This window comes from Malania oleifera, chromosome 9 (genome assembly GCF_029873635.1).
Source record: "Malania oleifera isolate guangnan ecotype guangnan chromosome 9, ASM2987363v1, whole genome shotgun sequence".
Lineage (NCBI taxonomy): Eukaryota > Viridiplantae > Streptophyta > Magnoliopsida > Santalales > Ximeniaceae > Malania > Malania oleifera.
Genome location: NC_080425.1, coordinates 33,561,982 through 33,587,561, shown reverse-complemented (window position 1 = coordinate 33,587,561; position 25,580 = coordinate 33,561,982). Strand labels below are relative to the sequence as shown.

General features: G+C 34.5%; 1 protein-coding gene across 1 annotated transcript; it reads left to right on the top strand.

Moving 5' to 3' along the window:
* The first annotated feature begins 12,626 nt into the window (after positions 1-12,626).
* On the top strand, positions 12,627-21,734 carry LOC131164524 (apoptosis inhibitor 5-like protein API5). Its single transcript, XM_058121788.1, has 6 exons — positions 12,627-12,766; positions 16,369-16,463; positions 16,556-16,630; positions 16,749-16,898; positions 21,516-21,580; positions 21,669-21,734. Exons 1-6 carry the CDS (start codon positions 12,691-12,693, stop codon positions 21,703-21,705), a joined length of 498 nt encoding a protein of 165 aa, XP_057977771.1. The 5' UTR covers positions 12,627-12,690; the 3' UTR covers positions 21,706-21,734.
* Positions 21,735-25,580: the final 3,846 nt, after the last annotated feature.

Here is a 25,580-nt window from a genome sequence, read left to right as displayed (position 1 = left end):
CAACAATCATATCGTTTTCAATTCAAGAATACAATTTAATACAAATACAGGTACAATCATCTCGTTACTATAGTTTTATACAACATACGATTTTCCAACAGAAATAGAGATGATACCCGAAACCCCCAATTTTCCCCAAAACTGTAACCCGAAAATTCCGCATTTTCACTCGATAGATTTCCCCAAATAAGTAGTCAAAACATACATATGATCATAAACTACATGTTTATCGATCTCGATTTCAAAAATAACTTTGATATAAACAAAATCCCCTTACCTTTTCCCGAATACCAAAAACCCAAACTTTGCGGCTCCAAAACTACGAACCGAGTTCCCAAAACCTAAACAACCAAGAACTATACTTCACTATAATTCTTACTAATACATATATACTGAAACAAAAAGGAAATCGAACCCTTACCTCGGTTTTGGGTCAAAACCCAAAAATTCTCAAAATGAATTTCCAATCCGCTATAAACATAGAGCTTCTCCTCCTAATCCACGTGGTAACGTCAGATCGTTGATTCCAGCAACAAACAGTTGAAATCCTAGAGAGAGAGAGAGTATTCAAGTTCTAGAGAGAGAGAGAAAGAGGTTTTGAGGTTTCTTAGCAATGAAGTAACAAAATATTCTATTTATAGACCCTTGACCCAGTCTAATTCGTTGACGAGACGACGCCTTCGTTGACGAATCATCTACACATTTCGTCGACGAACCGGTTCCTTCGGCGATGAACCCTATTATGATATTTTACAATTCATTCGGTATCTCTTCGTTGACGAGACTCTAAATTTCGGCGATGAAGAATACGAGGGCCTTCGTTGACGAAGCCTGCTAAATTTACTTTTTTGCCCTTTTGTTATTTATTAAACCTGAAATTTTCGGGTCGGGTTCTTACAATATGTATGTTGTTTTATTATTTCAATTTATGCTTTATTGCTCAATAATTTATTTTGTTTCATCATTTCAATTTATGCTTTATTGCTTTATATAAATTATAAATTTCAGTTTGTTTTAAATTTTAGTTTATTTAGTTAGTATATAAATTATAAATTTCAGTTCATTTAATTAGTATATAAATTGTAAATTTCAGTTCATTTAATTAATATATAAATTATAAATTTCAGTTTTAAATTTAGTTTGTTTTATAATTTCAATTTATAGTTTATATAAATTATAAATTTTAGTTTATTTAATTACTAATTAGTATATAAATTATAAATTTCAGTTTGTTTTATAATTTCAGTTTATAAATATAATTAGCATATAATTTAGTTTATTTATTATTTAATTAGAATATAAATTAACAATTGTAAATTAGTAATGATTGTATAAGTAGAATTTATTAATTAAAATAAAAAATTAGTATAAAGTTTTTAAAATATAAAATTTATAAAGTTACTTAGACTATTAGAGAGTTAGAACCTAGAACTTAGAACTTAAAAACTTAGAGTATAGATTTAGTAAAAAATTATTAACTAATACTCTATATATTTATTTTTTTAATACCTTGAGGTCCTTGACAATTAATAATTTAATATTAAATCTACAATTTATAATAAATTATAATTTGTACACAATTAGTCAAGTCTCAACTCTTAAGTGACTCAAGTTCAAATATATTACCATTTAAATAATTAAATTGTAAGATTTATAATTCCATATTTATTTCGTTAAATTGTAAATTTTAATATAAACTATTGTATTATATATGTATAAATCAACTAAAATTTTTAATAGTTAGTATTTAATAACTTGAAGTTTAAATTTAATCCATCATTTATGTAATATTGTTATGTAATTAACTAATTAATTAATTATGTATCATTTTATTCTTACTTTATACACCATCAATTGGATTCTCATCACCAGTACATTTTGAGGAGCAACAACAAAATGATGCAAAGTTGGGTTAATTCAACTATGTATTTCTATAAGGATGGAAAGATAATTTCCAATCCCAATCTCAAGATACAGATGCAAATTATGAAGACTCACCACGTCATTCTTTTTGATGGTGACATGTGTTATATTGTTATGTTATAAATTTGTAATATTGTACTCATGTATGTGTATTGTGTATATTGAGCATTGAGTCTATTGACTCATTTTTAGTAACTTTGTCTTTAATTAATTGATTTTTCATTTTTACATTTTTACATCTTTTTACTCATTAAAGTAATGTAAACTATTAAAAAAAATATGTTTTTTTTTTAAATAACGCACTAAAATTAATATAAAAATCATAATGCCTATTAAAAAACATATGTAGGTTAAATGAAGACCTTTAAAATTCATTAAAAATCACGTATTAATGAATTTCATGCTTATTTTTCAATTTTGCCATGGTTGTGTATGCGTGAAAAAAATTTACGACCGTTACGCCCGCTTCCCATTACGTAACACCTGCGTCTTCCACGTCTTGCGATAACCACGACAGTTACACAATGTTACCCGCTACCGCGATTTTGAATCATGGGATTGAGACTAATTTATTATGTTTTAATGCTTACAGTTTTAGTTACATGAATCGGGAGTTGTTAATATGTATGTATATACGTGTATTATAATAAGTAGAGTAATAAATATTGTGTTTTTAGGAATTAAAGTTTGATTCCTGAGTATGGAACAAGAATAAAAAAGTAAGCAAAAGGATAATTTCATTTGGACATGAAATGAAATTGAAATGACATTACCTTAAATCAAACGTACGAATAGGAACCAAACATTTCAATTTCATTTACTACAATTGATTCTCAATTACCAAAAACCACAAGATTGTGTTTGAGAGCATAGATTTCGGATCTTGGATTTAAATTTGGGTCGATTTAAATAAATTTCAATACTATTTTTATATATTATCTTATTTAAATCCAATACAGCTCTACATTGAAGTGTTATTAAAATATGGGGTAAGTATATTTTGCTCATAAATAGGAAACACTTGACAATCTTCTAATATTCGTCTTATTCATTGCAGGTGCATTCTCAAACATGGTCAATACAAATTTTGAAAATAGTTTCTTTGTATTTTTGTTAGGCATTGGGGCTTCTCCAATTTGCATTTAAAGCAATAATTTCAATCTTAAAACATATACGTCGAGTTATAACTAAAAATTAATGTGAGTGCAATTATCTTCAATTTAAGTAAGGGGAGGAATGAGTGCCTTTTTTGGAATTAGAATAGATGATTTTCTTTAAAGAATATTTTTTAAAATTATATTAAAGATTTCATATTCTAATATTAGGAATGAATAACCATCAATTTGATCCAAATATCTTCATAAGTTAAAAAATGTGCAATAATAAAGTTATAATTTAAATGAAAATATATTTAGTTTGACAACAAATTTTATATTTTTAGCTTTTACTCTGTAACCAAAAAGGCAAAAAATAGAAAGTGTAAATTAATTATTTTATTATAAAATTAAGAAATAAAATTCCTATTTTATGCATAAAAGTATACAAATATTAATAATATTTTTTAGGGTGCTAGTGAACCGGAGAATTTGCACATTAATTTCCATAATCTAAAAATTCAAGAGTCTCCAAAACCAAAAGTGGAGTAATGCTTTCGACAAGTAACGAAGTTGAAGCAAATATCGCAAACATTGCCTCTGGAACTCTTGCGGATTAGATATGTGTCACGAGCTAAGCTTGTTCAGGGCATTATGCTTGCCTGTGACAGCTTATCTCGTGTGTTTAGGATGGGTTTCCATCATGTAAATACTAGTGTAGGGTTAATTTCTGCTAATAGAGTTTTTGTAAGCCAAATAAGACAGTATGACTCCTCGGTCACTTTGATGTTTCCTAGTGTCAGGATGATAATTACATAAAAATCTCTTTAGGGGAGGGTGAGTGTTCATCAGTCATTATAAAACTCACTAGCAATTGTCAACGTGCTTAGCCTACTTGCCTCCCTCGCTAAGTACAACATGTCAACGAAGGATTTGTTAATGAATTACGTTTGCTTCAATATTTACTGCTTGGTTGCCACGGCTTTCATGAATTAATTATTATTTCCGCTGCTATCTGATTGAATGTTAATAAAAGTGTTTTGTGGATGAATGTTGGTAAATGATAGGCTGGCTAGTTAAGCAAGAGTGCTTTAGCTAGCGCTGCACGGCCCTTCACAACGGTGTGAAAAAAGGCCCGTGACAATATGCTACGCCTGTCAGCGAGAGCCTCAAGGAGTGTAGCCTCCTCACTGGCAACTCTTCTCGCCCCATCATCATCATCTTCGTCTTCATCTTCTTTTTCTCTCCCAAAGAATCTTTTCACAACTCTTATCTTTCAAAACAAGCACCCAAAGATTACAACAACAACAAGAAACAGCCATTCCAGGTGATTTCCTGAGATGGGGTTCGCTTGGTTCCTATAGAACCTCGAGGTTCACCATTGGGTTCATGCCCTTGCAGCCGAAGCCCTTGGATTCGATCATTGACGTCGAGAGGGCCAAGGACCGCTCGTCCGAAGACCTCACTTCCATTGGGATGATGTAATGTCTTCTTGTCCTCACTTTTCTGTTGAAATTTTGCTGAACATGCTATATCTGAAATGGGTTTTTGTTGATTAGGCAATTTAATGAATTGTTTGAAACAAATTGACTGCAAGAATATTTTGCTAACACACTAATCAGTATTTCATGAATACTTTGTTGGATATGTTTTTGCTTAGAGAAAGAAGATCATTTTCTTTTAAGTTTTTTGAATTAATATAGGTAGAATGTCTAGTTTGCCTAAGATATTTTTAAATGCATTTCCAGTTTATTTTCAGACTGAAGCACAGATGCAGATTAGAAACTCGCTTACTAGGTATATCAGAGTTATGAGAATCGTTTATTAATACTTTCTTTTGTAATTTAGGAATAATGACATCACTCTGGTGACTTTTGTTTTTTCGAAAGCGAATGCATGATTTTCTATGTATTTTGGTAGCTAGATATGTGGGAATATTAGCACTATGCACATGCACGGGTTCTCAAGGCAAACCACCAGTTTGAAAGGAATCAGGCTCCTACAAGAAAATTGCTTATGAGAGGCATGAGTCATAACGCAGCTAGTTTTAGATCTCTGTCATTGAATCATATCAAACATAAGTATGGATTTAATATGAACTTCACCTTTATTTTGTTTGATATCAGTCCACTGATTTTGTGACAAAAGATCAGTCCAATTTTTTTGTTTTTGTTTTCCAGGAAAAAAATTAATGTCATACTGTGATTATCACCAATCTAGTTGAATTATTGATACATTTGATGAAGGGGAAAAGAAATTTGGAAATTTGAAGGAAAAAGTTTTGCATCAAAACATGCCAAAATCATAATATCTTTGTATCAAATGAACACATTTTTAATCTTCTTTATATGATAGAAATAAGAGAGACTGATTCAACCCAAGATTTCAATGCTAGCCTTATGTTTGTGCTGCGTCATTTGCACCGTGGAAGGGAAAAAATGGATTGAGTGGAAATGCTTTATCATTAATAAAGAATCACAAGTTTTATTAATTAAAAGTTAATTGCTGAGCAAAATAGGAGCATTGTTGATTTAAAGTAAGTTGATGAATGAGAGTTACTGTGGGCACACCAAAGACATATGATATTTGGACTTTTTAAAACTTTAGGTAGCATTTTACTTTAGCGTCCTTTGTACCAGAAGAAATATAAGTTTATCAGAGGAAAATAAAAATTGTAAAGCAAGATCTATCTTGATAGTGTCTCTGAGTATCATTTGACCAAAGTTTGAGGGCTTCTTTTGCTCAATGTTGCATTTGAGATCAATTTATTTACAATTAATTAAAAGCGAAGGAAATTTCCATTGTAAAATATTACTAGAAATGTATCATGTAGCTCTTTGGCCTTTTTAAACCAACCAGCCAAATGCACAGCATGCATAATAAAATAAGTTGAATCTTTCAAATATCTAAGAGGAATCCTTAGAATGGCAACTGAAGAATTTGATTTTACTCTTAACCTCTTGAAAGCTTCGTTCCACATTTGTTACCGGATCTCTAGTTGATGCATTATATGTGTCCAATGGACATTTTTTGCATGGTGATCAAGGATCTTGATATTCTGGTATATTTATTGCCATGGTGGATTAGATGTACTTCGTGTTTTGAAGCAGTCATGCGCTAATACCCTTAGCATTTGGCCTTTTGTGGATACAATACATGCATATATATATATATATATATATATGTGTGTGTGTGTGTGTGTCAGGTTTTGAATGGGTTTGTCTTACAATAGTATCATCTGGGAAGGGGTCATATTGGTGCATCAATGAAGGCAAAACTGTATCATTTGCTGGAGCATAGAGCAGTACAGTGGTAATTTTTCCATTGCAGATGATCTTATATTGTATATATGTCTGCTTTCCTTAAGTCGCACCATTTTTATTTATTTCCTAGTTTATTTTCTTTCATTCTATTCATGTTATCGTGCTTTCCTTAAGTTACACACTGGTTCTCTTACAATGTTTTTTGTTTCTTCTTTTCCCTTGGCAGCCGGTATTTTGTCATTCCTTTATGGAGAGGAAGTGGTTACACAACAATGTTTGCTCAAGGTTTGGTCTTTTGTTACTTGCTTTTATCTAACATACTGTATTGTACAGAAGGGATGGCATGCAACCTGATTATCTAATGAGGAAGTTCTTGTTCCTTGTCTAAACTATCTCGGTTGATTAATAGCACGAATAACAAAAGACACATTGACATAAAGCCAGGTAGCGATAGCTCATCGAATTTTTTAATATTCTGATCAATATAGTTGACTTCTTTTAGCAATTAAAAAAATGAAAAGGAATCTTCGGCCAATGAACCAAAAAATTCTGAATTAGAGGCCATCATGATGCTGAGCTGAACAATGGTGGAGGCTTGTTTTGAGCAATCTCATCTCAGTTTTTGACTTTTAGACTTTGATAGTTACGAGTAACCTTGTATTCCCCATTGTTATCACTTATCAGGGCTCGTGTGCGAAGCCTAGTTGATAGAACTTGCCTTGAAAGGAATGCCTTAAGATGTTTCAATATGTTATGCGTTTTGATGAGCAAGTGCTAGTGCCGCCTTAGGCCCTGTTTGGGGGCAATTTAAGGGGCCATTTGGTATCACTGTAAAAAAATTAGAGAAAGGAAAACTAGAGATGAAACCAAAAATCAGAAACAGAGACTGAAAACTAAAAACCACCGAACTGTTTGGTCAATATTTATAAAACTAATACAAATTAAAAACTTAATAAAAATGCTCATTTTCATTTTATATTAAATAATATTGTAAAAGTATGATTAAAATAATAAAATTACAAATAATATACATTAAAAAATTATTATAATAAAATAAAATTTAATTATTATTATTTTACTTAATTGTTCTGTTTTCAAATTTTACTTTACGATAAAAATTTTATTGAACATTACAATTGAAAAATAGTAAAAGCATTTTGTAATTGACTTTATTATTATTTTTTAAAATTTATATATATATATATATTTTAATTATATTTAAATTCATATGATCATTTAATTTTAATTTTAATTGAAAATTATATAAAATGAATAATTTAATCCAAAAAAATTAATTCCAAATATTAAATTTTGTGGCGATAGGTTGTCAAAATAATTGAAAATCATAAAATTTGGTTTTTAGTTTTTTGACAAACAATAGAAAATCGATAACAGAAATAGAAAATTGACAATATTAACAAACACATTTTTATAATCTGCTTCTTCATCGTGGAGAAACAGAAAAAGAAAACAATAATAATACCAAATAGGTCCTAAACTTATGACACTTATCACTTAAAATAAGTACTTGTACAGATAATTGTTATTTGGTTTGAACAAAAATAAGTACTTAATAAACTGTACTTTTTTGAACCACAAAAATAAGTGAATTTGGAGAAGTTATTTGGAATAACATTTTTCCCACTTATAAGTGGGTGTTTAGATATGCGGTGGCGGGTTTGTAATGTTAATGAAGTTCAGTGGCAAATTTGTTTTTTTACAAAATTGTCCTCCATTCTCTCACCCTCTCTCTGCACAGCTTCCCTCCCTCACCCTCTCTCTATGCTGGTGCTCCCCCCTGATCCCTCTTCTCTTCCTCCTCTTCCCTCTGCCACTGCTGCCGCCGCTGCTGCCTCCTTGCAATGCTTGGCTGCCACCTCCTTGCATGGTCGCCGCTGCCTTCTCCTCGCATCGCGGCCATCTCCTCTTCCTCCTCTCCCTCACCGGCTTTCTCCTTGTCAAGGCTTCCTCCTTGCTCCCTCTCCTTCCTTGACTTCTTTCTTCGCCACACGACCCAAATCTGCACAGCCTTCTGCGGCTGTCAATATTCCTCCTCCTCCACCCTCCAGCCGCTTCTTCCTCCCGCAGTCGGCCTTCCCCTTCCTCTGAAAAGACCCAGATCTACCTTGCTGTGAAATTGTGAATGTCTTCTTTTTTGTTTTTTATTTTTTTAACCTGGATCATGATGAAAATTTTAATTAATAGTGTTAATAAAAAAAATTCAGTACAAGATAATAATTTATTTAATGAAAAATATTAAATTGTAATTAACATAAATTTAATTAGGTTAAAATATTATTAATGTTAACTTAAAATATTAATTAAAAACATATTATTTTTTTTATTAACATAATTTCATAATTATGTATTCTTTTTTTATATGTTACAGCCTAATAATTGTATGTTAAAAAAAACATAGTGCTTCTAATCTCCTCCTCCTCCTCAAAAGGATTCTCTATCCACTCTGCTTTCTCAATGGGAATAGGACACCAATCCAACCCCTCTCGATCATAGCCCTACCTCCATCCTCCTTTTGAAAAAGGATTCCTTTAAAAATCATTAATCATACTTCCAATTTCAGGATCGCTGGGAATTAAGCTCCTATCATCCTCTAATTCTTTTATAAAATCTCTCCTCCTCCCACTTGCCACCAGATGAAAGAATCTTGTATTACAGTCTCCCTCTTTAACTTAATTCAATCTAGACTTCTTCCGCCAATTAAACTCTTCTCTCAAAAGATCCTGCTCAAATTCATAATCAACTAACCCTTCTGCTCCCTAAATCTTCTGAGAGAGGCCCCTCCCTAGCTAATTGTTCTATGACAGCTAGATCCAGTAGAATATTTTTTTTTCTAGAACCAAAATCCACCACATTCCAAGTTGCAAGTTTATCTTTCAGAAACTTCTGCCTACTAATAAAATGAAAAGGTCGCGGTGTGTCATCCACATTTTCAAAATGAAATGGAGTTGAACCCAACTTCTTAGGGTAAAATTCAGGCACTGAGGGTCAGTGATCAGAAGCACTTAAGGAAGCACTTCATGAGAAAGGTCAGGAAAAGCGTCCTCCTAAATTGTAGAAAAAAAGTAATCTGTCAATCCTAGTAGCTATTGACTTACCAGCCACAAGCCGGGCGAACGCAAAGGAATATCTCTTAAGGGGGCGTTTGGTTCACGGCATCTTTTAACATTCTTGGGAAACATGATGTCCATGGCATCCCATTCCTGCAATACCACCTTTTGTTTGGGCATGAGTAGCCAACATGGCAGTCATCTTAACAGTCCCAGGAATGAAAGGTTCTGACAGTCTTTCCCATGAGGAAGTTTCCATGAAAGTCCCATTTCCATGGAAATCGGACTTTTTGAACCAAAGTTCCCTTGCTATTTTTGTGAGTTGGAGAACAATGCTCCTATAATCTAGTGTTATTACACTATTATTTCATTTAAAATAATGAATTGTTAGTAAAATGGAAGTACTATTATTATTGTGTTATAATAATATAATATAATTATTAATCCTTAGACACCATATTATCTCAATTATTTTGGTTAATTGGACTATTCAAGCATTGGTTTTTTTTTTTTCAAATTTATGTTTGTTGAGAATTTTATGACATAGACTTAACTAAGCACATATTTTTAGTAATTTTTTGTGTTGAAAATATAGTTATTCTTTATATCTTAGGTATCTACATGTCAAGGGAACAACAGTCATTTTCTTGAAAACCAGAACCTTTGTCCAGTGGTCCAGACAGAGATGCAATAATTTGGCGTGGGACCCACTGTAGTTGAACGTTGTTTTAAAACCAGGAAATATAGATGTTTTCCAGCGAATTAGTGATGCGAACAAAGCTGTATTTAGTCTATCAAAATTTACTTTTTGGTCCACCCTGAAGGAGTGATGATACCCCATCTAGAAAGGGACTCCCTGGTGTCAGTGAAACACTTCTGAAAGCATTATCTAAGAACTCAAGTGAGAAATCAGTCCATGCCAAAGTGATCTTAGCATGAGTTCTTTCAAAATACGTGGAGTCTGTGGCATGTTGATGCTGCCTCATGGCTCTCACCTCTTTGCTCACGAAATCCTCTAATTTTATTTCTTCTCACATTTCTTTTGTCTCTTTTACAATCTTCGTTTTCTATCAGGAAAAACTTTGCTATATATTAACTAGCCGTGCAAGCATTTCTTATGAATTGCAAATTGTTCTCTTTTGAGGAGTACAACTGTACGACGACAAGAAGTTGTAGTCAAGTCTTAAGTCCCTCTGATTGGGTTGGCTATATTATATATTTTCAGCATTCTGTTCTATTTAGGGTAGCATCTGTCTGACAATTGAAATTATATTTTAAGGACTTGAATAACAAAATTTCCTCTTGCCAGAAATCATTGTCTGTTCATTGCGTGTGCTTTTTATATATTTCATCGATAAATCAGCGGACAGCCTTGATATCACTTCCTACCGAAACCCTAAGGCAGTTACTGAGTGCCCTCGTAATTAAATCAATTATGCTAGTATGCAACACTTTGTGACTTATGGTTTTACCAAATCTGGCATATGGTACTTCTTGGGTACGTCCCGGGTGTCCACCCGCCGTCAACGACGTCCGTTTTACGGTCCGTCGCACCGGCCTGGTGACTAATCCCACGTCCTGTGATGCAGCCCCATACACCACAGAAATGTTAATTTCAGGTGCCCAGGCGCAGAATCGAACCCGGGCTGCCAGGAATAGGCTCACCGTCAAGCGGAAACGCCCGAAGCTCGCTCTGCCACCTGAGCTCAGCCCTGGGGGCTGGCATATGGTACTTCTTGCTAGGGCTTGAAAGGGCTGTTTAGAGCAAGAATGACTGTTGGGTAGCCTCGAATGTTTCTGTTAAAAGACTATAATAGCTTCTCAGTAAATGTCATGTAAGAAATGATGCATCCTCTTAGGTACCACAGGAATGGAATGGAATGGAATCAAGAAGAACGGAATCAAATTTTTCACTTAATTTCATAATGTCCTTCATTCAAATTTTCATTCCATTCCTTCCTTATCCCATTCCATTCTGCAAACCAAACATTTTGTTAATGCAAATGTGTAATGCATACGTTTATTCTTTACTTGCAGTGCAGATGCCACACATGCTTTTCACAGGACTTGAAGATTACAAAGCAAGAGGAACTCAAGCTGCCCCATACTTCATGGTATCTTATTACACAGAATTTGCCGAAAGCAAAGACTTGGTGCTCATTAGAGGAGATGTGGTGTTCACAAGCAAGCTTAGTGATTCAGAGACAAAATGGCTATTGGAGACTGCTCAGTCCTTTTATTTGAATGATGCCAGGTACAAACTGGTTGAACGGTTCAACAAGCAGACGCGTGAATTTGAGTTTAAGGAAGTTTTACAGGCTCTGGACATGCCCATCTTGTGATTTTTCTCAATTGAAACAAAAAGCTCTTCGGTTGGATGACAATATGTGCTAGTTTGCTCAAAGAAAGAGAATCACAGCATCAAAGGCGTGAGAAGGTCATTGACATGGGAATTTCTTCCTACATCTTCATTTTATTTTTATTTTTATTCTTTCCAAGTTTGTGTTTCACTAATTATGGTTCTGTACACAAATTTTGGTTCATGCATGTCTGATCAGCAGCACATAAATGGGATTTCTTGGCTGGATGCAATCCTTTCCCAGCTTCCACATTTTGGATTAGAGCATCATTCAATTATTGGTATTCATTAGAATGAGAACCTAAAGAATGCTGTTGTCAAAGTACATGGCCATATACGGCCCATGTCAGGCCAGAATCATCATTCCACGGGAATATGCCCATCTATATACTGTGAATGAGATATATGTATAATCTGTACTCTTAATAAAGGGACATGATGGTAATTTTGTCTTTCTTTTGGAGGTTCACTTTGTTAGAATGTACATAAAGTACTAGTCGTCGCAAGTATTTTGATTTGCCATTATACTTCAAAGGTAAAAGAATAAAGTTTGTTGTGAAATCCCACTATCAGATTATGTATATATAGAGTAAAATGAAAAGAGGCATCAAAATAGAAGAATATAATGACTTCATGTAATTCAGTAATGTACCTATGTCTATAGTCCTTGTCTAATTTTCACTGTCTCAGCAAACAAAAATTGTCTTTTAACCGTTGCAAATAAGTAAATATAATTCTCAGGTGAAAATCTTAAAAATGCCTTCATGTGATAATATAATTACATTATTTCCTAATTCAAACATATTGTATTGTATCCAAGCCATTCGTGGACTCCCTTTATTTTGCAAGGATACACCAGAATATGTTTCCAAAATTGTGGACTTTCTTGAACAGCTCCTTACAGCAGGTAATTTTAAGTTTTTGATTTGTGCTGTTGAGGATATACTCTCTTTAATGATTCAGCTTTTATCTTGAATTTATTGATGCTTTCAGAAGAAAATGTTGAGCGTGACGCAGTGCAAAAGGCCGTCATGTCATTATTGAGGCAGGATGTAAAAGGTAATTTGCTGCATTATTGAGGCGATGGATGGTATTTGTTCAAAATTTTTTATGCTGGAACAAGGAGAGCCTGCAATTGATTCAAACTGCAAAAGCTTGTTCGTTGTATTTGTATTCAAATAGGTTGATAAATGTTCTGTGGAATGGAATGTTGACTATTACGAACTTTCTTCACTTATCTGACTTGGAAGCTGATATCTTAGCGTATAACAGGTTTTGGTTCAGGAATAAATTACTGGCCATTTCCAGCCAGTTTAATTGCTCACACCCAACCCCCCAAAGCAGAAAAAAGATTAAATAATAATGATATGATACCTCTGACTCCTTGAGGGTGGGATTTGGGTTTGGAAAGGGTCCGCTCCTACAAGTTCAAAAGGAAATCTCTTTCCCTTATTCCCCTTGCTATTTTTTTGGGTGGTTTGGGAAGGAAAGAGCAGAAAGGGGTTTTGATGGGATGACCTCTTTTCTGCAGGCTGCCCAGGATAAGTGGATTTCTATGATCTCTAGCTGGCATAGTGGGATACCTGAGAGGGATTTCTCTGTAATTCTTGATTTCTTGATGTTTATTGATGATTGTTGTATTGTTTTTCTTAGTTTTCACTGTACTTGACTGGCATCTTCGTGATGCTCAGCTTTTTTCTAATAATTTTTCTTTGCGTATAAAAAAAATAATGGTAATAATATTTCATGGTGTCCCTTATGCCATCTCTTAGCATATATTCTGGCTTCCAGTCAGCTTTGTTTTTATTTAAGAGGGAATGTGTCGAAAAGGATTTGACTTTTGTTAATGGCTATAATACAAGTCAAAATGAGGATGGTGATTTGATTGTAGCAAGTTTACAGAAAAAAAAGTGAGCATAGCTTGGAAAAAGGAAAAAAAAAAAATTGGTAACAATAATAACTAGTTGAAGTTCTGAACCTTACTTTTTTTGAATATCCATTAGGCCCTTTGCAAGTTCAAGATAATTTATTGATGAGCATTGAAGGGCGAATGCAACTGAAGAGTTCAGTGCTGGAAGCTCTTAGTTCTTGCTCAGTGATGTCAGCTCCTACAGTCTAGGCTTGCAAGTGGAGTAGTGAAGGTGGAAGAGGCGGTCAGAGTTTCGCTAGAAGAGGATGAGGAGATGAAAATTGGGCGAGGGAGCTTGTTGATATTTTTAGACTTGGCCCAATTATTTGTTAAAAGAGGACCTCTGTTTTTGTCTAAAGGTGCGCCAGGCTCTTGAGAAGACCCATTGTGTGAAAGGGCCCTCACTTAAATAGTGTTTTGGAGAAAATGGAGGGCTCTTCTGGTTCTGAGTTGGGCCAATTAAAGGATGAAACCTGTTCTTCAAGTGTCGTGGTCAAAGCCAAGAACCATATTTCAAAACCCAAGGGTCTGATTTATTTTATGATAGGGGTGCTGGGATGGAAGTTTATTGGAGGCTCAGGCAGTGGTGATGCCAGAGAAGGTTCTTATAGCTAGAACCAAGATTTAAAAGGAAAGCATGGGCAGAATCTTTCTGAAGGGGATAATGGAGAGAGAAAGATGAGAGTTTTAGCAACAATTTGTGTCAAGAGGTTCTTAATTCTGGGAATTTACATAATGGAAATAAATGCAAGATGCCCAAGGTTACAGAGGTGTACGAGTGACAATCAGCAAAGAAGGGGAAAGGTAAGAAAAGTATGCTTGTAAGTAGTCGTATGAATTCAAACATGCAGAGAGGTCAATTTTTAAAAGCAAATGATGCTGAGAATTTTTATGTTGAGGAACACAAAATTGCTGAAAGTCTGAAGTAAATAAAGGAGGTAAATAGAAGGAGAAAAATTGTTGTGATATCTAGGATAGTGAATTTGTAGGGACTTTGCTTGTGATAGCAGTCTATTGTTGGATGAAATTTGCAAAATTTGGATTATTCCTTTGATTTCTGTGATGCACTGGGGCATGTTTCTTATGTGCTCCCTTCTCCGCTTGAATGTTTAAATTTGGCTGTGAGCAATAAATTTAAGGATGGGATTATTCCTGCCTTGTGGAGAAGATTAGTCACCAAGATACTGCTGTCCAATATCTTTTGTATGGAATGGGAGCCTGGTTGGCTGTTCCTGGAGGAATTGGATGGAGCAAAAACAAAAGTGAATAAAGACCAGAGGGAATTAGTAAGGTTTCAGATCTCTATCAGTAATGAATTAGTAAGGCTTTAGATCTCTATCAGTTATGAAGGTAAGGATTTAAATAGGGTTTTTAAATTAGGGTTTGTTATTGTCTTTTTTTTTTCCTTTATTTTTTTTTGATTTTTTTTTTGTTTTCCCTTCTATGAGGATATCTTATCCTCTCCTACATTATAATTCTCGCCTCTTTCTTAACATATTTTCTTTTCAATAGAAAAAACATTTTATTCATTCTTTTTATGTATTTGTTAATTTCCATCTTATTAGTAAGTTTTAGATTTTGTTTTTATTTATTAAATATTTTTGTGTGATAAAAATAAAAGAAAGCTTCAGGGTGGACAAACCCATGTACATTAGGTGTCTGCATGAAGGCATGCAAACCTACTAAAAGGTTTTTAAGTGATCATGAATTTCTTGAATCATGCTTGAATTAAATTAGAAATTGAAACGTTAAGCTTGGATTTTTTGTAGTTTGGAAAGTATACATATATATTTGTATCATCTGTTTCTTTCATCGATCCTTTAAGATGCTTGGATTTCTGATTTTTTTTTCTTGTAGGGGAATGAGCAGTCTTTGGATTTTCATTTTGTGAGACTTTTCATCTTGGGAAAATAAGACTTAGTTACTAGATTCCCCTGGGAATTTTCTTGCAAGTATTTCTTTCCTCATTTGATTAATTATCCCACATTCTTTTATTTGGAAAGCTGAACTTCTTTGGAAGATAAAGACTTTTATTTTTACCGAGTTCATTGATAAAATCAATAGTAATGATTTGCTTATGAAGCGAATGCCAAATAAAGCGCTGTCACCAAATGTGTGTCTTTTGCTTTAGGAGTGGGGAGACTCCTTCACATCTATTCTTGCATTGACCTTTTGCATGGGTTGCTTGGAATAATAAAGGCTCTTGCTATCATTTGGTGTATTTGTTGAGAGTAATGCTGGAATTCTTAAGGGCATTGTTGCATGTTATCATTTGGTCAGGAGTAGACTAGTTTTTCTTGCATTGTTTTTGGGTTGTGTGACTAGCCTTTCTACGCATAATTCTCTAGAAGACTTGCAGAGATCGAAATGCTTTGATTTACTAGAGTTGTATTTTAGGTTGTTTGTTTTCTTTTCTTTTCATTTGCTTTTGCTTGTCCTCTTGGAGGACCTACCCTCTGTGTGAATTCTTTCTGTTGTTGTGATCATTTTTTTCTCTCTTTAAAGAAATTTTGTTTATAAATAAAGTTAGGAAAGTACAAGAACATTCATTCATTTTTAGGACAAATAGAAATTAACGGTGTTTTTAATGGTAATGCATTACTGTGTATGGGATTCAGTGATGAGATTGCATAAATATACCTTTTAGTTGTCCTTCAAAAATCTGCATGTTGTCTCGACTGTTGTCAATACTTTTGAACATACTTCTTATTGGCACCGCAATTTGCTAAGTTTTATGGATTTGTTTATGCAGCTTCTCTAACAGCCCTATTCAAGCATATCAGCACCAATGAACCAAGCCTGGATGAAAATATTCGTGAGAGGGTTCTAAGCTATATTAGAGATAAGGTGAAAGCACTTATTCATACAATGGCTATAGCTGGCATTATTTTGTTTCTTTTACCTGTGGTTGAGGAGGACTAACTGATTGAAATTTGTAGGTTTTTCCTTTAAACACTGAGCTCTTGAAACCTCAGGAGCAAATGGAAAGGCATATCACTGATTTGATAAAACAAGTATGTTGTTGCTTCCATTTTTTATAAATTGTTTCGTACTTATTTCTTGCTTTCGTTTATATTTCTTTCCATTTATTTTTAATGTAATAGTATCTCAAAATTGTTTTTGTTTTTGCAGAGTTTAGAAGATGTAACAGGAGCAGAATTTAAAATGTTTGTGGATTTTTTAAAAAAATTGAGCATATTTGGCAAGAAAGCCCCTCCAGAGCATGTGCAAAAACTTATTGAAATTATTGAAGGACAAGCTGATCTTGATGCACAATTCAATGTGAGTTTTTTATGATCAATTTAAATCATTTTATTCTCTCTATTTTAGAGGACTGTAAGACCATCGCCAGCTTTTTGAATAGGGCCACTATGGATCGGTGCTTGCTTACCTCAAACCCCCCTCAATTTTCGTCCTACAAATGATCTCCCAACAAACCAAGTGGTCCATTTTCTCCCCCAATTCAGAGCATAAGAAATCTCTCATGTCTCTCAACATTTCTGGCAGCCTGGACTGGGATTATAAAAATAGATTAGAAACAGAAAGGAATACTAGAAAGACATGTCTGAATAAGTGTGATATGCCGACCTAGAGTGAATGTTCCTTCCACCCATCCAACCGCTTGGACAATCCAACCTAGCAGGACCACCCAGAGGCACTCCTAAGTAAGTCACAGGCCAATTGAGAATATCAAACCCAACTAAAGAGGATAACTACAAAGATCTAGAACCACTCAAACTATTACAAACTATACCACTCTTCCCATTTATCTTTAAAGCAAAACCCTCTCAAACAGCTACAAAATAGTAATTACATTTAAAAACAGCTCTCTATGAACTTTTAAGAAAAAATTAGTACAACAACAAACCTTAAGGTCTCACTAGGTGGGGTTGGCTACATGAATCCTTTTCCACCAATTCACGCAATCGAGAACATGTTCTTCTAATAGATTAAGAGCTATTAAATCCTTTCTTACTGCTTCATTCCAAGTTATTTTAGGCCTATCACTGCCCCTTTTCATGCCAGAAACAAGAACTAACTCCTCCTCACAGGTGCTCTACTAGGCCTATGTTTCAAATTCCCAAACCATCTAAGCCACCCCATCCTTATCTTGTTTTCGTCTGGTGTTATACCTAAAATATTGCGCTTATGTGCATTTCTTATTTTATCTTTTAATTTTTACCACACATGCACCTTAACATTTGCAGTTAAGCAACTTTTACTTTTTGTATATGTTGTTTCTTAGTTGTCCAACATTCTGAACTATAAGTAAGTACACCCGGCCTTATAACCGTATTGTAAAACTTTTCTTTTAATTTTAAGGGTATTCTACAATCACACAACATACTTGACGCACTCCTCCATTTTACTCAACTTGTTTTAATTCTATGTATTACATTTTCTTCAATTTCCTCGTCTGCTTGCATAATAGATCTAAGATATTGAAATCTATTAGTGCTATTAATTTCTTGATTATCAAGTTTAATCTTCTCTCCTCTACCATTCCTTACATTATTGAAATTACATTTCATTTATTTTGTCTTATCCCTTTTTATCCTAAAACCGTTAGACCCTAAACATTTCCAAACTTCATTTGTTATTTTATCTAGTCCTATGAATTTCCCACTTTTCATCTTTTTTAATGCCATCTTAACTTCAAGGCCTTTAATTTTGCGAATAAATCTTCTATTTTTACTCCTCATTTGTTACTTACAAGTTCAATCTTTCATTATAGCTTTCATTAAACAACTTATCAAAGTATCTTCAACACCTCTCTTTTTATGTCTTCTTCTTAAGACTTTATCATTCTCATCCTCTATACATTTTACATCACCTAAATCTTTTCATTTTCTTTCTCTAGCTTGAGCAAGTTTATATATCTCTCTTTCTCCTTCTTTTGTATCTTGTCTAGTATATAAAGTGTCATAAGCTCTACGTTAAGCTTCACTAATAGTCTCTTTGACATTTTTTCTTGCATCTTTATATTTTTCAAGATTTTCTATATTTCTACAACTTTGCCATATTTTTTACCAATTTTTTTTTTTTTTAATCTTAATGGCTTTTTGGACTTCTTGATCCCACCACCAACTTTTTTTACCACCCAAGTATCTTCCTTTGGATTTACCTAAGATCTCTTTTGCTATCCTTTCAATAGAGTTAGCCATTTTATTCCAAACAATTTTTGCTTCTACTTTACCCCCTACTGTCCAATTACACTCTTTGATTATTTGATCTTTGAATTTACTATATATCATTGAATTTCTAAGAAAAAAGTAGCATCATCCGTAAATTGAAGATGAGAACTACTACTGTTCACTCCTTGCTCCCCACTCCAGACCCTCTTACAAATCCTCTCTCTACATTCCTTTGAACCAATCCATTGAAGACATCTACCACAAGAACAAACTAAAGAGTTGAAGGTGAATTTCCATGCGTAACCCATCTTGAGGCCCTAAATCTGGATTTAGGTTCTCCATTGATAATGACAGAAAAAGATGCATTATGAGCAGGTCGTTGGGTCTTAATAATGGAATTAGATGATGATTCTTTCCTGGAATGTGGTTAAGGAGCTGATTAGTAAAGTTAGCTCGGATATCTTATTCTTGGAGGAGTCTAAAGCAGGGGAAATAAATTCCTTGTTCTTTAGGAGCATTTGGGATTCTAGATTTAAGATTTGGGTCTCTGTTCCTTCTTTTGAGGCATCTGGGGATCAACTAGTAGCTTGGAACACCAGAATTGTATCTTTTTCTGTATCGTCCTTGCTAGAGGTTAAGCCTTGGGGATTTTGGGGAATGATTCAGGGTGTACAGCCTGCAAAAGGCAGGCTAGCTCATTGAAGAAAGCACTATGCAAAGAAAACTGCTTCGAACCATAAACTGACATAAACCACCACTCCCCAAAACCCCTAGCCTCTAGCAAGACCAGCACAGAAAAAGGCTCAAAATGACAATCTTTCAGTGTAGCAACTCTGCATTTCAGGCTCTCCGCCGCTCTTTGTCAGATTATCATCCTCCCTGCTCAGCAGTGCAGTGCAGCCTCCACCTTCGTCAGCCGATGATGCAGTATCCTCCTCCAATAGAAGAACTTCTACCACTGGTTGCACAATAAAAAGTGAAACGGGGAGACCCTACAAAGCTCTTAGTCCAGATATTTGTATGCTGTGCAGTGGTTCAAATGAGAGTTCTAGCCATCTATTTCTTCATTGTAAGGTGACAACATACAAATGGAATAATCTGTTTTCATTTTCGCAGAAGAGTGGGTGACTCTGGAATCTATCTTTGATATATATATATATATATATATATATTTTTTTTGGGGGTAGCTTGAGGTTTTGGAAAGAATAAAACAGGGACGAATTTTTGGGTCTGTGCAGTTTTTTCAGTGCTGTGGGTGATGTGGATTGAAAGGAATGACTAATTTTCAGAGGGGCTATCTAAATGAGCACATTTAAATTTTTATTTTTATTTCATCTCTATTTTTTGTTTTGGGATTTCCAGTCCTCTTCTTTTATACTTCTTCTCATCTTAATATATCTTCTTGTTCTATATGAAAAAAAAAAAAGTTTCTCTAATTTTTTTTTTCAAAAAAAAATTAATTTTTTGTTCCCCTTCTTTTGTTGCCCTTCCCACGTGGTTCCTTGGTGAGGGTGTGGAAGTTTGGGTGATTCTACTTCCTCATAATATATATATATATATATATTTAAATTTTTCAAATAGAACTTTAAGGGGCTTCTCTCTTCCAACACCCTTCACAACTTGTTTAGGAATAACCACTTCATGGGTTGGTTAGTGTATCACAGGCAGGACCAACTTTTTAAAATGTTCAACCGTGGCTTACCTCAAGGCAAGGTGTGCCTAAAACATGTTGAGGCTCAATATAAAATGCCAAATCCCAAAAAGACTAATGCACCACATGTTGAGACTTGACACATTTGTATAGAAGGCACACCTTTTTAATTGGGGCTTACCTATTTTGGGTGTGTGATTCTCTAGTTAGATTTGACTAGAAAATTTCAACTCCATGTTTATGTGAAAACTCCATGTTTATGTGAAAGGAATGTCATAATATGAGTTAATTTCTAAAACTCTCAAACCTCAACCATTCTTTAATAAGTAAAGGGCTATATCTTAGATCTTGAAAACAATTTGAACTTTGTAATGTTATTGCTCATCTCTTGTCATGATATATATAATGAATTCCAGTCAGCAATGTTTGAATGGTCAACAACTAGTTTGCAAATTATATATGATTTTTTTTTTTTTACATTATATTTGTGATTTGTTTTTATTTTTAAAATATATGTAATTTATTTATTTATTTTTATCTGAAAAGAATTCTCAAAAGGCTTACACCCCAATGCCTTAAGGGTTACATCTCACTTGTTAAGGGTTAAAATGCCTCGCCTTATGCCTTTGCCTTTTAAAACATTGGGTAGGACTATAAGGAATCCGTATATTTGGAGTTACGAAGGCATGGCTGGTGCACTCATTGTATTTTTTGGCTTGTGCTTTTTAGCAAATGGTACTTTGAACTTGGAGTGAGCATGGCTAAATTAACAACACTTCTTTATTTTTTGAGTTGTTTGGTTGGATTGGTTGCTTAATATCTTTGGTCTTAGGCTGGATGTTGTGCCCCTGGCTTGACTCTTTTAGAATGCTGGTTTTAAGAATGGGTGATCGGCCTTCTCTTATCTTTCTTTACACTAAACTGCTAGAACACTAAAGTGGTTGCTTTCAACAAATATGCTATATATTTGAAAAAATTGAATTGTAGACTGCCACATTTAAACTGAAGTTTTGTGATTTAAATTGTTGACTCTTGATTTAGTGTCATTACTTTGTTTCACGTTACAATGTTTTAGCTCCTTTGCTTCAGTTTGAAATGGCTTTTTGGATGCAGGTTTCTGATGGGACCATATTGATAGACTTATATCATGCCTGTACATGGCTCTTCCTTTTTTCATGGTATAGATTGCATTTAATTTTTATCTTTCTTGGTTTCTTATATATTTTATATATTCCTGTTACATTGATCTTTTGATTTATGGGACAGCGAGGTGCATCCAATAGTAAGTTTCTCAACTATTTGAACAAGCACAATATACCTGTTTTTGATAAGGTAATACTAAACTTTTTATGTCTCTTAATAACAATATAATGCTTGTAATACTTTACCATTTGTTTCATGACTATTTTCCTATGTCTTGAATGATGGTAAGGAGGCTAAATCACCACTTTACTTGTAGAGAAATGTGGCTAGGGAGCCTAATGCACTTCCTAATAAAATATTGCTTGGTAAATGCTTAGTCTCGCGCAGGTTTGAGTCTAAGGAAACAGCCTCTCTGCATAAAAGCAAAGGTAAGGCTGCGTACATTATGATGACCCTCTCCCCACCCTTACAAAGCAGGGAGCCTTGTGGCCTGGGGATGTCCTTTTACTTGTGGAGAATTATTGGAGGGTTTTGATCGGAGCAATATGGAAAGGATTATGGTTAAGTTCTTGAGCAGCGCAGACTGCCTCATGGGATAGGGTTGTAGAATCATATGCGGAGAATATGGGAGGAACTTTATGTCGCTTTCATTGTTGTTTGCGGTGCATTTTTGGCATGATGCTTGATCTTGGGAACTCTCAAGGACTAATTCCCTATGCTTTTTTTGTTGGCATCGAATGGGAATGATTTGTTTAGTAATTTTTTGGTTATTATGGGAGAATTAATGACTTGGAATGTAGATTTTAGAGGAGAGCTTATTGATTATGTGGAGACTTCTCGAGGTGGGTGCATGGGACGCTAGTGCATGTGTGACTGGTGCAATGATATGGGCGGTGTTGAAAAATAGGGAGCTCACAGTTAAATGTTAATGCAAGAAATTAGTGGGAGGAGAAGGTGTTGGAGTAAAATCTTTTCATTTGGAAAAACAATATGGTAATCCCGGGATCCTCTATTTTGTTATGAAGTTATTTATTTTGTTAACTTAAATTGTAATAGAGGGAATTGGGAGGAGGTTGGAGGGGTGGAAAAGGGGTAAATTTGCTTAGGGGGTCACATGGATGTCCTTGTTTATTTTCTGTCTCATTTGAGGGTGCCCTAGGATATTGGAGAGGATGATGCGTGGCTTTCTTTGGTCGGCTTTGCAGGAGAATAAGAGAGATTGCCTTTTTAGTTGAGAGGTTGTTAGTGGACCCAAATTAGAAGGGGGGCTGGGACTTGGGAATGTGGTTTTCAAAAAAAATCATGGGAAAATGGTTGTGGAAGTTCCATAAACCTTTTAGAGTTTTAACTACTTATGGCATAAGTGATTAAAAGCAAGTATAGGGTGCATTGGAATGTGTGAGATAGTAGAGGAAGTGGTTTTGTTTCACATGCTAGCCTTTGGAAATTCATGTCTTGCGTTGCTAGTCTATTTTTTCTAGGACCCATTTCATAGTGGGTTATGGCAATAAGGCTTGGTTCTAGTAGGATATTTGGGTGGGAGAGGGTTCATTGGAGTCATTTGTGCCTTTCTTGTTTAAACTCCTTTCCTTACACAATGCACCATTAGCACCTTGTTTTCCTTTCTGATGGGGATTCCCCTCCCCGAGATTTCCACTTCTTTAGGATCTCAACAAAACAGGGGTTGTTGAGTTGACTACTTTACTCAATACCTTGAGTCATTTTATTCCATCTAGAAGGGGAGTCAACAGAGTGTCAGTGGGCAATTCATCCGGTATTTCTTTCTCCAAATGCTTTTTTTTTTTTCTCTATCTTCTCAAATCTCCCAAACCTAATTTTTTTTCCCTTGGAAACACATTATTTGAAAGGCTAGAGTGCCATTCAAGATTAGGACCTTTGTCTATACTGTGACTTGAACATAATAACATGCATGACTCGCTGCAGACCAGAAGGCCTCACATGATTATCAAGCTTGATATGTGTGTGATATGTCGTGAGTCCAATAAAAGAGTGCTCACCTCGTCTTACATTGCAGGTTTACTAAACCTCTTTGGAGTGCCTAATTTCTTGTTTTGGTGAAGTCGACCTTTTTCTCGTGAGATACTTGGGTTTTGGAAAATAGTAGGAAGGGAAAAAGTGCTACGGCATAGTGCGGTGTTTACTATTTTGTGTTTGAAGGGAATGCGAGAATCTTCAATGGTCAGATCACCAACCCAGGCTTTTTGTGGGATAAAACAGCTTTTTGAGCTCTCCGTGGGTCCATTGTTTCATGTTCTTTTGGGGTTTGCGACTGCCCAATCTTGTTAGATATTAGCAAGAAGCACTTATGTAATTATTTTTGACTGTATTTCATACTCTCTTCTTAGGAGAACATTTTATTCTTCCCTCGTACTTTCTGATTTTGTTGTTAACGAACTCCTTTTCTTATTTAAAAAAAAAAAGAGTAATTACCCCTAGTTTGAAACTAATTTTAAAATTGACAATATCTTGAGAATATTTGGATTTTATTGTGATTTTTATTTGGTACAAAACATAGTGCATTTTAAAACTCTCTTCAATGTATAAACTTTTTAATTAAGTTTGAAAATCTAGAATAGAATGTGGATTAGGTAGATCTTTGCTCTTGCAATTACATTGTTTTGATTAAGGGTTGCATTTTCAATTTTTCGAGCAGTGATGATGATATCTTGTACTTGAAGTGGAAAATAACTTTTTCTAACTAATAGGAAAGAGGACCAAAGGATGCCATTGATTTTTTTTTTTGGAATGATCCACTGAAAAATTATAAAGGGAATGATGGGTTGTCAAGAATATAGGATGAGTTAGGATGGGTAGTTGATCAGATCTAATATGGACAATACATGGATGGTAGTTGGAGTTGGTAGCTCTTTCAGGGTGCCCACATTTGGGATCTGGGGGAAGAGGATCATGTTATCCTTTGCTGACAACTCAATGCATTTATCTTCCTTCAAACCTTTGAGTGAAATGCAACACTATGAAGGAAAAACATGGATCAACCCCATTTTTCCCACCCTGTGGGACTACAAGATCACCTGAAGGTCAAAAGATTTTCTTTCTGCTATAACTAGGATACCGGATCTAGCTGTAAGAAGAATGCTGGGTATATATAACTCAGTTCTTTGTCTTTCACCGCCTCACTCCCCCAGTCACTAAAATGCCTCTGATGAGAGTAATGGGACATGCCACTTTATGTTTCTCCTAACTTGAAATGGGAAGATGTTTGTAAAAGGAGCTTACAATGTCTAGGGTGGGCCAGGAAGGTTTAAGTAAAATTTTGGAATTTTGTAATATGATGTGCATTTTGGTTTGATGATGAGCAGATGTAGTACTTGTTCATGAATCATGACATTGTAAGAAATTTTTATTCCTTTTTTAGGATATTGATTTTCTTAGAATAAAGAAGGATAAAAGTTACAAAAAAAAGGTGGAGAAGTAGTCCTTTAAGAAAAGAAAATAGAAAATAAAATTACATCTTAATAATGTTGGGTGTCCCTCCTTGTGGGGCCCAACAATTGAAAAGTTGTTCCTTTCTTTAATTATTGTTGGCTTCCCAGTAAAAGCAAAAGTTGGAGCTGTTTTGAATATCCAACCCAAGCCATGCATATCACAACAGTCCCTCCATTTTCGGATATTTGGTTAACAGTAGCAAGTTGCCTCTCCGTTTTTTTCTCCATTTCGTTTTCACTCACAGTAGATACGCCTCACCAGTTCCTCACATATGGAGCACTAGACTCCCTCAAGATCTTTTATTTTGCAAATATTTGGATGGACCTATTGAGAGTGATAACCGAAAGCCTAAAGACGAGTGATGATGAGTGGAATAAGCTTAATAGAAAAATTGTTGGTGTCATCCGTCAATGGATTGATGATAATGTTTTTCATCATGTTTCTACCAAAACTTCAGCACATGAATTGTGGAAAAAATTGGAGGGTCTTTATGATAGAAAGTCGGCTACAAATAAAACTTTTCTTTTCCGAAAATTAGTGAACTTGAAATATAAAGATGATGATCTT

Excerpts from the sequence above, each read along its gene's own strand:
- LOC131164524 (XM_058121788.1), top strand. The coding sequence starts at position 12,691 with ATGCTTTCAGAAGAAAATGTTGAGCGTGACGCAGTGCAAAAGGCCGTC. Across the intron at positions 16,464-16,555 it reads TAAGCTATATTAGAGATAAG|GTTTTTCCTTTAAACACTGA; the intron begins GTGAAAGCACTT and ends TGAAATTTGTAG. Across the intron at positions 16,899-21,515 it reads ATCTTGATGCACAATTCAAT|GTTTCTGATGGGACCATATT; the intron begins GTGAGTTTTTTA and ends TTTTGGATGCAG.